The sequence below is a fragment of the Aquarana catesbeiana genome, linkage group LG03 (assembly GCF_042186555.1).
Source record: "Aquarana catesbeiana isolate 2022-GZ linkage group LG03, ASM4218655v1, whole genome shotgun sequence".
NCBI lineage: Eukaryota > Metazoa > Chordata > Amphibia > Anura > Ranidae > Aquarana > Aquarana catesbeiana.
In genome coordinates, this window is record NC_133326.1 from 308373998 (window position 1) to 308387708 (window position 13711).

Here is a 13711-nt window from a genome sequence, read left to right on the forward strand (position 1 = left end):
ACTTTCCTGTAACACTTAACCTTTAACTCGACCCTGTAATGTATTGTTAACGCTTAACCTGACCTAACACTTTATCTTTTACCTCAACCCAACCTTAAAATTCAACCCTTACCAAACATATTAATTGTTACCTTGTTATTTAAAACAATTTGCACTACAGGATTGGAACCAAAGCAAACTAAAAGAGAATTTAAATCTCCCTAGCAGGGTCATGGAAAAAAAACAGTGATCGAGATTTACACCCCTTACCAATCCTCCAAAAAAAATATTGGTTTTAGATCACTTTTAATGTGTAAGCTAAAAGTGTCAGTAAATGGGCCACTTAAAGATAATATACAAACTACCGCCTCATGTTTATTTTCCTTGAATGAGCTTTCTAAATTTTGTTTACCCACAAACCTCAGAAACACTTGACTCTAAACTACTAGTTTAAGGTTTGAGCTATGAATCTATAATCATGGTCATGTATACTGCTCACCTCATAATTATATATCTCCCAAGATTACTTGTACTTTCTTTCAGCAATGCCCATGCATGCACACTAGTAGGCATTTTGAATGCTGGTACCTCTTACAAGTGACAGTGACAGCTAGGAACTTGGTAGCTGTTTCCTGATCTGTTGTCAGTCATCTAAGCTGTGGGTGGGGCTTTGAAAAAAATGACCAGTTCTACTTCTGCAAGAATTACATATGCTTGTACTGAGAGTGCCAAGGCATAACATTGTAGGACACATCAGGAAGGTGCCAAGGAAGGTGGCTACATTACTATGTAGGGCTAGTGTACCCACAAAAATTAAAAAATGTGTTTTGGGTTTGGGACATTTTAAGTATGCATTGGTGTCCTCCACTGAGGTAATTTTTACAGATAGTCTACTGACTGGAATGGTACCAGCTGATTGGAGAAAAGCCAATGTAGCACCTATATTTAAAAAGGGCCCAAAATACATCCCTGGGAATTACAGACCAGTTAGCCTAACATCGATAGTATGTAAACTCTTGGAGGGGATGATAAGGGACTATATACAGGATTTTAGTAATACGAACGATATCATTAGCAGTAATCAGCATGGATTCATGAAGAATCGTTCTTGCCAAACCAATCTATTAACCTTCTATGAGGAGGTGAGTTGCCATCTAGATAAAGGAAGGCCTGTAGACGTGGTGTATCTGGATTTTGCAAAAGCATTTGACACAGTTCCCCATAAACGTTTACTGTACAAAGTAAGGTCCTTTGGCATGGACCATAGGGTGAGTACATGCATTGAAAACTGGCTACAAGGGCGAGTTCAGAGGGTGGTGATAAATGGGGAGTACTCAGAATGGTCAGGGGTGGGTAGTGGGGTTCCCCAGGGTTCTGTGCTGGGACCAATCCTATTTAATTTGTTCATAAACGATCTGGAGGATGGGATAAACAGTTCAATCTCTGTATTTGCAGAAGATACTAAGCGAAGCAGGGCAATAACTTCTCCGCAGGATGTGGAAACCTTGCAAAAAGACCTGAACAAATTAATGGGGTGGGCGACTACATGGCAAATGAGGTTCAATGTAGAAAAATGTAAAATAATGCATTTGAGTGGCAAAAATATGAATGCAATCTATACACTGGGGGGAGAACCTCTGGGGGAATCTAGGATGGAAAAGGACCTGGGGGTTCTAGTAGATGATAGGCTCAGCAATGGCAGGCAATGCCAAGCTGCTGCTAACAAAGCAAACAGAATATTGGCATGCATTAAAAGGGGGATCAACTCCAGAGATAAAACGATAATTCTCCCGCTCTACAAGACTCTGGTCCGGCCGCACCTAGAGTATGCGGTCCAGTTCTGGGCACCAGTCCTCAGGAAGGATGTACTGGAAATGGAGCGAGTACAAAGAAGGGCAACAAAGCTAATAAAGGGTCTGGAGGATCTTAGTTATGAGGAAAGGTTGCGAGCACTGAACTTATTCTCTCTGGAGAAGAGACGCTTGAGAGGGGATATGATTTCAATTTACAAATACCGGACTGGTGACCCCACAATAGGGATAAAACTTTTTCGCAGAAGAGAGTTTACCAAGACTCGTGGCCACTCATTAAAATTAGAAGAAAAGAGGTTTAACCTTAAACTACGTAGAGGGTTCTTTACTGTAAGAGCGGCAAGGATGTGGAATTCCCTTCCACAGGCGGTGGTCTCAGCGGGGAGCATTGATAGCTTCAAGAAACTATTAGATAAGCATCTGAATGACCACAACATACAGGGATATACAATGCAATACTGACACATAATCACACACATAGGTTGGACTTGATGGACTTGTGTCTTTTTTCAACCTCACCTACTATGTAACTATGTAACTATGTTTTAGACAAAGTTATGAATTTATGCAGAAACTGCAGTATTCATTTCCCTACAGCTCTCAAAACAAAAAAGAACGACATTTTGTAAAGATAATCACAACTAGAGTTCCCATGGATAATAACAAAAATATTGAAGATTTCATGCTGGGCACAAAAGAAGAACCATGAAAAGTATAGTAGCCAATGATAAATATAAAAATATGGTTTTCTTTAATACTGGATACAATTTTGCATACAGCTACAAATTGTATGCTAACAGCATTTCAATTAGGTATGTATGATAAATCCAAGCTAACCAACGTTCACTACCTGAACTATATTTTAATATATGTTTCCCCACATCTGATTACTATCTTGGCTTTAAATATGACAGAGGAAATACCAGCATAGAGAAAGAAAATAGGTGGAAACCAGGTAGAAAAACATATGTTCTGGAGTGGTACTTACAGAATAAAATTCAAAAGATTTTTTTGGGTGTTATATTAGACAATCCTCTAGGTTGTTTGCATGTGTGGCAAGGAAATTAAATAATGAACAGGAAACGTATTTTATTTGTAAAGAATTACAGTAATTTGGAGTTTTGAGTGTTATGTATACTAAGCTCTATTTACATCTCAAAGTGGACCCATCCATTTCTAGTGAAAATATTTCTCCAGGCTCCCTCTAGTGCTGTTCCTATAACCAAAATCATTTTTTCATGTGGTTTCTTCATAAAGCCCAACTCCAATGGAACATGGAGCAGGAAATCTGCATTCTATGCATGTTTCCCACACCACACATGAATGTGCTGCCCTTGTGAGATGCACACAGGTCCCAATTAATTTTTAATGGCACTCAAATGCATCTTGCAAATGCAATGCACCAACTTGGTTTGTACTGCAGTACCATGTGATTTGGTTCAGTTTGATCTGAAAAAGTAGTGCTTGCACTTTTTTCCATGTTCCAGTAAATTTGGAAGCCCACTGAAATGAATTGGCTGTCAAAACCCAAGTGTGTTCCCGTACAGTCCCACATGGTCCCGTTTGTTCAGACGGGACCATGTGGTGTGAACTGACCCTAAAAAAAGGAGCTATAGCTGCTATAATCACCTGATCACTTCTGAGTTCAATGATGACCTGCATCATTCAACTAACTTCCTTTGAGGCTAGGGAATCAAAACTCAGACTAAACACATGGAAAAGGATAGATAGATAGATAGATAGATAGATAGATAGATAGATAGATAGATAGATAGATAGATAGATAGATAGATAGATAGATAGATAGATTTTTTTTGTGGGAGTGGTCCTTTGGAGATGGAAGGAAACAAAATGGGTTTTGTGACAGTCCCAGAGTTGGGCTGTAAAGGGAGGATCAGGGTTAATTTTTACTGATCCATCCATTATGCAGAAATTATGTTCTAAGACCTAAGGCATCCCAGTAAAATGTAAAAGAAATAAATCTTTCAGTATAAACTGATACTAGGTACAAATATATAGTAAAACTTTGAAGAAGCAGCTATATTTTGTTATTACATACCAAATGCATGCTTCCTATTGAAATCATAGCATAGCCCTTCTGCTTTACTGTTTCTCTTGTCTCAGTGCAAGTACGGTAAGATCTTTAAAGGACACTTGCTTTTTAGCTGACTTATCCTGTAAATTATTTTCTCATATGTATCCCTTTCAGAATTATACTGCTTACACTGTTTGACTCACTAAAAATACATCATTTTCTGTTTTTAATAAGAGGATTACAAGTCTGCTTGATTGTTATGGGTCTCTGCACTTCACACATCCTTACTACTCTTTGCACTGCCACATTTCACAAGACTGATCACTTTGTGAGTGCCAGCAACAGTCAGGTTTCATTTTTTTCCTGCAGATATAAGACAACTGGAATCAGATTGGATGCTATAGAAAACTTCCCCATACAGTATTTCTTATTTTACACATATGGGCCCCTAATATGTCACATTGACAGTTTTTCTGTATCTGTATCTCAGTATTCAAATACTAAATGTTTATAACAATGATAGTCCATCTGTTTTCAAGAATTTCATTTTAAAATCATACATTACAGAAATTTGTCTGAATATTATAAAAACCCTGACACATCTGAGCTTTCATTAAAAAGCCTAAAGATGGGACTTGAATACCAATCTGCCACCACTAATTAGTATTTTCAGTTCGGCATATTCACTTTCAGACATATTGCTGTTTGCACATGGTAATTTAGGTAAACAGATAGCATCCACAGCTGCATCAATTAACATTGCTAATCAAAACTGAATTCAGGTAATTAGGCCCATTTATGCAAAAAACAAAAAAAAAAAACAAAAAAAAACAGTAATTCGGGGGAAATATGGGATCTTTGGTAATATTCACAAAAGAGAGTGCCTGTTTTCTTAAACAAGACATTGGGAAAAGAAAAAAGAAGGAATGTGTGTGTGTGGCTAATGTATGTGAGCAAAATTGATAAATTGAAGCGGAGTACTTAATTGCTCTATATTAACAGAGATCTGCTTACTTTTTTTTTCAAAAATGTTTTCATTGATAATTAGAAAGGATTTACATTTGTGCAGCTAGAGCACTGATATTGGGCCTATTTAGAAAAGGAATTTCCTGATCCCTGAAACAGGATCGCATCCCTGTAAGTTACTATGAAAAGGTCACACACGAGTAATATTGTTTACGCTTTGTGGGAGCTGCTGCAAAAAACTTTCTTAAAAAAAACAAAAAAACCCAAACAAGTATTCCCCTTTAGCTGATTGCATGTTTAGCAGTAAATGTATATCACCTGCAGTACACGTTACTGGGACCCGTGATAATATGCGTAGTACTGTGTCATAGTTCTAAAGGATACCCTCCCACCAACATAGAAAATTAAAGTGTATCTAAAGCCAAAACATTTTTTAATAGATGTGGAAAGAGTAGGGGAGGGTTAAAATGTCTGCCAATTTATTTTTTGTTGTCTATGTCCCTAGAAGATTTTCCTTTGTGTCCTGCCCCATAAGTACAACAGGAAGTGGGAGGAAACCTTTACATGTGATGAAAAATTCCCTCTTAGACATTTTTCACCAGAGAATTCCTATACAAATATTTGCTTTCACCTCTTGTTATGGTGACAACTGTAAAATGATGGATGTTCCATCATTTTTCAGTCCTTGTGACATTGGTCACCACGACAAATAGTGAGTGAATCACTTAGCACTGACAAAAAGCATTACACACTTAAAGGGATGTTATTCTCCTTCTCTACACTAACCAAAACTAAACAAAAAAGCTTACTGATTGATTTCCTATGTTGCCTGGAATTGCATCTTAGGAAGTGTTTTCTAGGACTACATGTGGCACTCCTGATCAACCACTGTAGTGTAAGGAACAAAAGTCAGAGTTAAAATTCTAAGCAGTTTTTGAAAATGCATATCAGAAAAACATCAACTACATGCTTAGTACTACCATCCTAGCATCTTTGCACTGCTGCCGCTTGTACTTTTTAAAAATCTCCACTGACTTTACATTATTACTATACCAGTACCTATAAGATAGGCACAATCTATCTTTAAGCACAAAATATAATTGTACTTTGTTGTTTTGAAGAAATCAGAACCTAAAGGAACAGGGCTAGGGAGGGCTAAATATTTGAAGAAACTTAACTAGCTGAGAGCCTAAAGTAAAAAAAAAGAAAAGAAAAACATTGGAAGCTTCATGAAACATCTGCATTTCTGTCCTAAGCTCATATCTTAGACTCTGTAGCTGATGTTCGAAAATAATTGGTAGATGTGGGTTAAGAAAAAAAAAAAGGCTGCACAGCCTGGCACAGTTAGCCTTCTTTAAATGGGAATACCTTGGAATCTTAAATGGTTCACCAATTCAGCCCAGCACAAGGGCAGTTTTAATTATCCTATGATGTCAATTTGTTATATCATTTTAGAATCCTGCAAACTGTATGCCACAGGAGAGCCAGAAGGATGATGAAAACAGATGACAAATGAAAAAGGCTAAAGTAATATTCTGCTACTTACAATAGAGACAAGCAGCACAATACATACTTGTCACAACAATATACTGACAAATTGCTCTATCACCTTTTCGCTCATTAGGTTCCAGTGTCTTGGCTTGATCCCTGGTGTACACAAAGCTGTTACAAGGGGCATGTTGATCTTAAACTTCTCAAGCTTGGTCTTAATGGTTGTAGCGACTTTAAGAGGTCCGTGTAAGTCCGGGTGATAAAATGCTTTTGTCAGTTTGTAACTAGTCTTCCATAAATTCTGCACCTGATGACAAACATTTTTCAGAAAACAGTTATTGATTTTTTACAGTTGTGTATGACTCATCTATCATATTGCTAGGCCCAGGGTAATTCTTGTCATATTAGACCAATAAAATTTAAATTTAAATTGATTTTACAGCAAAACAGCACATTAGTCTTTCTTTAGGGAATGGACAGCTCCTTTTCAGATCCCTCTTTAAAGAGGTGTTCCTTTCCTCTATATTACAAGATTAAATGTACCATAAAATATAATCCCTTCCTCTGTATTGTGAACCAGAACCTCTCATAATAAAAGTGATCCCCGATTACCAAAATATGCATAACTCGTGGTAGGCACAAGGGCAAAATTATAACATACCTCCTCTTCTACATTTTCTGCATTGACCTGTAGAAAAGGCCCATTCATCCATTTATCATAGCAAGTGCTAAAATGTGCAGCAGTGGTCCATAGTTCTTCATAGGGCTCTTTTAATTTATGTATCTCATCTATTTGATCAAATGTGCTCATTTGCTCAACTTCTAAAAGCATCTCCTCTTTATTAATTAGAGATTTCTGAAAAAAAAAAAAACAATCCTTAGTAAGTAATTGAATCACAGGGATTTATACTGAAAACCTCTCTTCCATTTAGCAAATATTTTACTATTTACTATTTTACTTTCACTGAACTGTCAAATGTAGGGTTATATGGCAAAATCTAAGAACACTATACTGTATAATTTACAATTTCTACAAAAAAAGCAGTCATATGCCATAAAAATTCACTTGACTCTTGTGACTTTTTATGAATGAAGCCATAATTAACATCACTATTTAAAAAAAAACTAATGCAAGTATTGTGGAAACTACATTGAGTGAACTGACACAGAAGCAAGGCAAAAATGGTAGTTTTTAACCATAGTTTTAAGTTGGCAAGTATTAGCAATTAATTAAAACAAGCGCGGTACTCATTTAGGAGGTATACCCAGAAGAGCCCAGTGCTTGGACATTCTGTTGTTCAATAAAGGTTTTGTCCATTAAAAACAGCTATTTCAGTTTTTAGTAGATGCTGTCATGTTAAAGCACCCTAAAAGGTCTTAAAACTCTTGGGAGGGAATTAATCTCTGAGATAGACCACCTGGGTCTACTCTAACCATTATGAGGGGTCCCGCTTTCCTTGTTGTATTTTTGCTGGAACATACAATGGTGGGAGGGAACACACCAAATGGTCGTGAATTACAAAAGGGAGGTCTCAGGGTATTAAGAAGCTAATTTAACCCACCAGGGAACTATAAGTCAAAATCATTCTTGAGTGAACTGACACTTTAATGAACTGAAATGCACTAATGTTAGCCACAATTTTAATTATTATTACAGTGTAATACCAAATTCAGTGTGGATATAGACATTTTGAATAATTCACTGCGGGCATAATTTTAAGTGCGTTAAGAAATAATAGTTAACATGATGCTAGTATGTAAAGAAATCCATCTCTATGCAGCTTACTGGAAAAACTGCTAATGTTTCGATTTGTTATGGCATTGGCAGTATGAGTAATTTATACTTCACTTCAGTCTGCTCTATGGAGAACGTTAAATATGACAATAATTTATAATAAAACCATAGTGTATTTCCAGAATTTTCAGACAATAGGCCTTATGTCTAAAATCTGGTGGAAAGGAAGACTATGTGTTTCCCATAGCAATCAAACCACTCTCTTCTTTCATTTTGTAGCTTGCACTAAGAAAAATGAAAGCTGAAATCTGACTGGTCACTACAAGCAATGCAATCACTTTCCTTTCTTTCATGTTGTTTTTTCCCATGAGGCCTGATATTAGTTTATATTTAGAAGCTTATTGCCTCTGTTGCCTTATTATGCATTGTAACTGAAGGTTTACATAATTCAGCTCTTCGTATTATGAAACTAGGCTACATATATGCAATGAACAGTGAGCTTACCTACATATTTCCGGTGAACATTAAGCAAACCTAAAAATAGCTACATTTTCACTTAAAAGTAGCTTAAAGGGACTAAGCACAGCTTTATATATGAAATAAAGAGATAATATATTAAGAACATACAAGAGTATCTATTTGTTTCTTAAATTCAGAGATAATGTTTATAGAAAAATGGTTTGTTGTGTATCTTATCATATACATTGGCAAATTCGCCTGTTTGACACACAGGGTATTCAGTATAGTAGGGCAAAAAGCAGCAACCATGTCCAAAGTAACCGATAGTAGCCATATTTCAGTTTCCTATAATCAGATCAGCCGGGATAATTGTTAATTTTTTTCTATGAGTTACAGTACCTTGCATCTTGTTACTGTTGTTCTCATTTACTTTATACACAAAAATGTGCTCAACAATTATTAGAGAGGAGAGCTAAAGCTATCACTGAGCAATACATATAAAACAACAATGTGCCAACAGTGATTCAATTGAGGATGACCCTTCTTAAATTATGAATCTTAATAGACCATACTCCTAAGTAGGGCACAAGATTAGTAACTACCATATATAACACATAATGTGGTGATTAGTCATTTACAAGTTCATGCCCCATGACAGATTCCAGAGCATGAAATACACAACACATCACTCCAAAATGCATTATACTGCAATTATTCATTGGGAACTTAAACACATAGAGAATCCTTCAAAGCATTTATCTATACCAATCTATAACAATTAAAGAGACAGAAACCATTTATAGAATCACAGCTGGGAAAAGAGCCTCAGCAATTGCTCCTACAAAACTCATACAAAACCTAAAATAAACCTAGAACTGGTAATAAAGTCTAGACAGCACACTCTTAAATATATATTTAACACATTATATTATTTGCACTGGGACTGTATGTCATGTTGCAAATCTGAACAAAAGATTTACCTGACCACAGCATGGTCAGATATGTCTAATTACAAAGAATAAATCCACAGTTGAAAATAGCATGACAACAGATGTAAATATAATTGCAATGCACAATATGATACTGAAACATCTATGATGCAGAATATTGCAAAAACCTCAAATTACTACAAATGTGACAGCAGATTTTTGGTTTAAGATGTTTTAGCAGACATTTACTAAATAGCTTGCAGCACACATTAAGGTTACTTGTTTGCATGCTATTCCAAGACACTTAAAAAAAATGATTTGGGCATAGAAATCGTTATAATATCCAATTGCCACTACCTTCAAAGATAAACATTGCACAGACAAACATAACAGGTTAAAACATGAAAAAGCAGACACTGGCAATAAGATAGAGAAGGCAGCAGGGGAATTGCACTAGAATACAATGTACTGCATTGCTACTATCAAAGCATCCAGTGCAGCAACATTCTTAAAGACAGCATACCTCTTCCATAAAGTCCTGTATTCTCCTGCTGATGGAGCCAAGCTTCTGTACATTAGTAGTAGCTTCAGTCATCCGGTCTTTCTTCTGGAAGTCTTTCACCTCAATAAGTACATCAACCAAGCGCTTTGTGAAATCCTTCTGCCACTGTGCGAGCCTTGCCAGAGCCCCATCATGCTCCCTCTGCAGTCGTGTCTCACTGACAAAGTGATTGCAAGGCACATGAGAGAGAAGGGGGAGAAGAAATGGAATCTTCTTTTTATATAATCCACTTGCATGCTACTTTTTTTTTTCGTTGCGTTCACATTTAAATTGGACAGAATAATTTAGAGCTGGCTTTTAATTTCAGAGAGGTTAATCACCCTAATAAAGGTCAGTCAAATTTAATCTTCACTAAAACTGCTCAAGCTTTCATCACCTGCAGGATTGGTATTATTACCCATTTCCAATGCAGAAAAAAAAAAGAGTGTGGGCTCTGCATTTACTATGCATTGCTAATGCCCCATCTCTAGCTGTCATTAACACTTCAAAAAAAATTATTAATTCCGCTAAAAATATTAAAAAGGTCATTTCAACAATTCTGGAGGAAAATCCTGTTTAAAAAATTGTACATCAGCTGTGATTCTGACTTAACTTGCCTCTAATCCTTCTATTCTATTCATCACCCAGCGAATGTATAACAATGGGCTAAACCTCAATTATATTAAACATTACTGGATTTAGGTTAAAACAACAGTGACATTTCCTAGCAGACTGATCTTCTGTGTAAGCTGTGGTGACATCATCAATCCGCCTCTTATTCCGATTCGTTGTATGCAGCCCCTCATTACATTCCTGGTGACACTCAGTATGAGAAAAAAATGGTTTGTCTGGTATTCATTACCTGCTGTTAATGATAGGAATGATTCTCTGAGGCCAGGAAAACGTGTTTCCGTTAAGAATAATGTCCTCTTTTGATAGGGATGCATAGTCCATTAGGAAAAGCAGATTTTCCCCTGCCACTGCCAGTTTTTCCTAGAAATTGAAAGAAATAGACCTGCATTTGCATTGAAGACCCCAGCACAGAAGGATAGAAGTAAATGGTCTTGTTGAAGGTTTATTGGCATGCTTTAATGCCTAACACATTGTAAAAGCTCTACTTATGGCCCCATTAGGAAAGGCACAATGAACTGTGACCATATGCATCAACATCCCCCACTTCTGCATAAGATTAGTAATAGACTTCTCTGGGCTATACTGTCAAAGCACTATCTTTAAAATGGCAGAAATATTGTGATAGCATAATCCTATCACAAGATAAAGAGGGATGTGGAAGAAAACAGGCCAGCAGTTTTCTAAACAAACCTAAATGCTGGCACGATAAAAGAAGATAAATTAGAAGCAGCACAAGATAAATGGACACCTTAAACATCACCATAATGGGCTTGATAACCTTAGAAAGTGTGGGATCACCTCCATACAGTATCCTATTTATAATCCAAATTGACTTATCAACTGCTAGAAATGTGACAATATATAAATAAAGTGTGATTTTACCCTTCAAATCCCTGCTAGTTGCATTACTATTAATATATGCTACAAGCTTTCTCTCAGTCACTGTCACCAGTGATGCTCATTAACCATGTGTCATTGTAGCATTTTCACAGCATCGTCTGCAGAGTAGCTGCTTGGCTGAGCACAGAAAACTATAAGGCGCGCAATAAAAAAGTGCACTTAAATTAACTGATGAAAGGCATTATGGGAAATTTAAAAAGAGACAGGTTTTTTTTGTTTTTTCTTACAATAACCAAAAAAACATAAGGCACAGGACTGATACTTTTGTGCTGCATGTCAACATCTGTAATGATGGTAGAAAACAAGACCCAATATTTTTTGGGGAAAAAAAAAGAATCAAAATAGAAAAAACTGAATGAAAACAACTGTAAAAGATCACTCAAAATATCTCTATAGTTAAATGAAAACATAAAGAAGTCTCCAAAAATAAATGGACTTAATATACCTGAATCTCCGGTAGCTCCTTGCTTTTTAGTATGTCAATGTAGTTTTGTAGCTCCACAAGAGCAGATGTTGATGCAGCCATGGCAGATATTTTTGTGACAATGCCATCATACTGCCAGCAAATTTTTCGATTAAACGTCATTGACATTGAAGCAACTTTATTAATTATGATATTAGTCAGCTGGTGGGTACGATCAATCATTTGCTGGAATAAAAAAGAGAGAAGAAAAAAAGTCGGACAAGGCGACATCTAATCATAGATAAATTTTGCTCCTTTCCCCTACGTGTCACAGATTCTGTCCCTCCTGACCCTTTACACAACCATCGACTGTCACATTTAGATTCAGGCAGCTACCACCTCCTCTTTATCCCTGCCTTAGATCTGAGACTCTTGGCTATCAGAAAGACAAGCGTCACCAGCTGTCTTGGAGCAAAAAGGCAATCAGGTGAATAGTACTTATTATCTTTCATTGCTTTCTGAGGAGTGACAAGATTGATTTGGGACTGAGAGCACATCCCTATATCAGGAACAATTACTGTGGACCCAGGTTTCCTCCCTTGAACATATGTAAAACTGCAAAGTCTGCATCTTCTTTCCTCACCTGCACTATAAATAAGAGCTTATAAAAAGGCATTGTGCATTACACAAACAAAATACCTTTATTTAAAAATAAACCTGGTATTTCACATTCTGGGGACAGAAAAACTATGTGCGATTTTATCTCTCTGGCACTCGAGAGACAGTTTTTTCCACTACATTAGTCTTAATTAGGCTCAGGGAAGCCGTTAAGGGGTGTCTAAGTCTTCTCTAGGTACATCTTCTATGGGAAGTGACTTTTTTAAAATAGCTTTTTTATGCATTAAAATGATTTAGCAATGTCATTAGTGTTTACAATGATAGAAATATACTGAAAAACCATTATATTATTCTTTATGGTGCTCTAATGATGCAGCTTAATGCATAGCAATGGGTTCTGCCTGATATCCTGATATATATATATATATATATATATATATATATATATATATATATATATATATATAATATGTTTATACACACACATATACATAAAAGAAGTTGATTGGTTGCGATGAATTATTCTGTCCCTTAGTCTCAGAATAATCTGAATATATCTACATATTATTAATATCATATTACACAAGACCTTGTAAAGAAAACTCATGGGTAAATAGCATTTTTTTTTACACTGCAGGCTGATGTGACATTGTAGGAGGAATTCTGAAACTGAAAATGGTAAATAAAATAAAAACTGCATTTTTTCCATTATAAGGTTGTCTGTGACACAAAAACCCATAAAGGGATGTGATATAAGTATATATCTAAGACAAGTGGCTCATTGTCTAGCAAATCCTTTACCTTGATCTACTTTTCTATTGTTTAGTGCCACAGGGGCATCAGAGGCTCAGACTGCAGTAGCAGAGATTGCAATCATTTATTACTTTTCAGCAGTGAAGAGTCAAATGCGTGTGCTGTAGTACTGGGCAGCATTAAATACCAGAACCTTTTAGTCATCTGAATGGTCATTTACTACAAGCAATAATCACAGGGTTGTGAGAACTCTGATACCTAATGTTATTAAACATATACGTCCAAAATGCAACTTTCTATCTGTATGTTTAGCCTAATAGTGGCAAGGTATATGTCTAACTCATCATTGTTGTGGGTATCAAAGCAAACATAAGTGCTCCTTTCTCCCAAAAAATGTACTGTGTGCTGGAGAAGCTCTGTACATCCAGCACTGAGAGTTTGCTTTTCCATAAAGTAAG

General features: G+C 36.3%; 1 protein-coding gene across 1 annotated transcript in view; it reads right to left on the minus strand.

The window, feature by feature from the left end:
- The window catches only part of LOC141133958 (dynein axonemal heavy chain 3-like), a 3453856-nt gene that overhangs the window by 3008923 nt on the left and 431222 nt on the right, over positions 1-13711 (minus strand). Inside the window, exons 15-19 of the mRNA XM_073623563.1 lie at positions 11925-12128; positions 10809-10939; positions 9929-10124; positions 6944-7138; positions 6401-6589 (exon numbers count right to left, since the gene is read on the minus strand). Coding sequence (XP_073479664.1) covers positions 6401-6589; positions 6944-7138; positions 9929-10124; positions 10809-10939; positions 11925-12128 — 915 coding nt within the window. The remainder of the gene's footprint in view (positions 1-6400; positions 6590-6943; positions 7139-9928; positions 10125-10808; positions 10940-11924; positions 12129-13711) is intronic.